Source organism: Camelina sativa, unplaced genomic scaffold, assembly GCF_000633955.1.
Source record: "Camelina sativa cultivar DH55 unplaced genomic scaffold, Cs unpScaffold06368, whole genome shotgun sequence".
NCBI classification, from domain to species: Eukaryota; Viridiplantae; Streptophyta; class Magnoliopsida; order Brassicales; family Brassicaceae; genus Camelina; species Camelina sativa.
The window spans coordinates 1-509 of NW_010927447.1; the positions used below are offsets into that span (position 1 = coordinate 1).

At 47.3% G+C, this 509-nt stretch overlaps 1 protein-coding gene across 1 annotated transcript; it reads left to right on the forward strand.

The window, feature by feature from the left end:
• Positions 1-3: 3 nt before the first annotated feature.
• LOC109131846 (conserved oligomeric Golgi complex subunit 4-like) lies at positions 4-504 on the forward strand (the record flags this gene model as incomplete). Its single annotated transcript, XM_019243026.1, has 1 exon — positions 4-504. A coding segment is annotated over one exon (501 nt), but the record flags the coding sequence as incomplete, so codon positions are not given.
• Between the last annotated feature and the right edge of the window lie 5 nt (positions 505-509).

Genomic DNA, 509 nt, shown 5'->3' on the forward strand with positions numbered 1-509 from the left:
GGCGAGTTAAGCAACTCGTTCAAGCAATTACTCAACTCAGGCATGGAACAGCTCGTAGCAACCGTAACACCAAGAATCCGTCCGGTTCTAGACACCGTAGCTACCATAAGCTACGAGTTAACAGAAACTGAGTACGCAGAGAACGAGGTGAATGACCCGTGGGTGCAAAGACTTCTCCACTCGGTCGAAACAAACGCCGCTTGGCTCCAACCACTGATGACATCCAACAACTACGACTCGTTTCTGCATCTCATAATCGATTTCATAGTCAAGAGACTCGAAGTCATAATGATGCAAAAACGGTTTAGCCAACTTGGCGGGCTTCAGCTTGACAGAGACACAAGGGCTTTGGTTAGTCATTTCTCGGGCATGACTCAGAGAACAGTGAGAGATAAGTTTGCTCGATTAACTCAGATGGCGACGATACTGAACTTGGAAAAGGTATCAGAGATTTTGGACTTTTGGGGAGAGAACTCAGGACCCATGACTTGGAGACTCACACCAGCTGA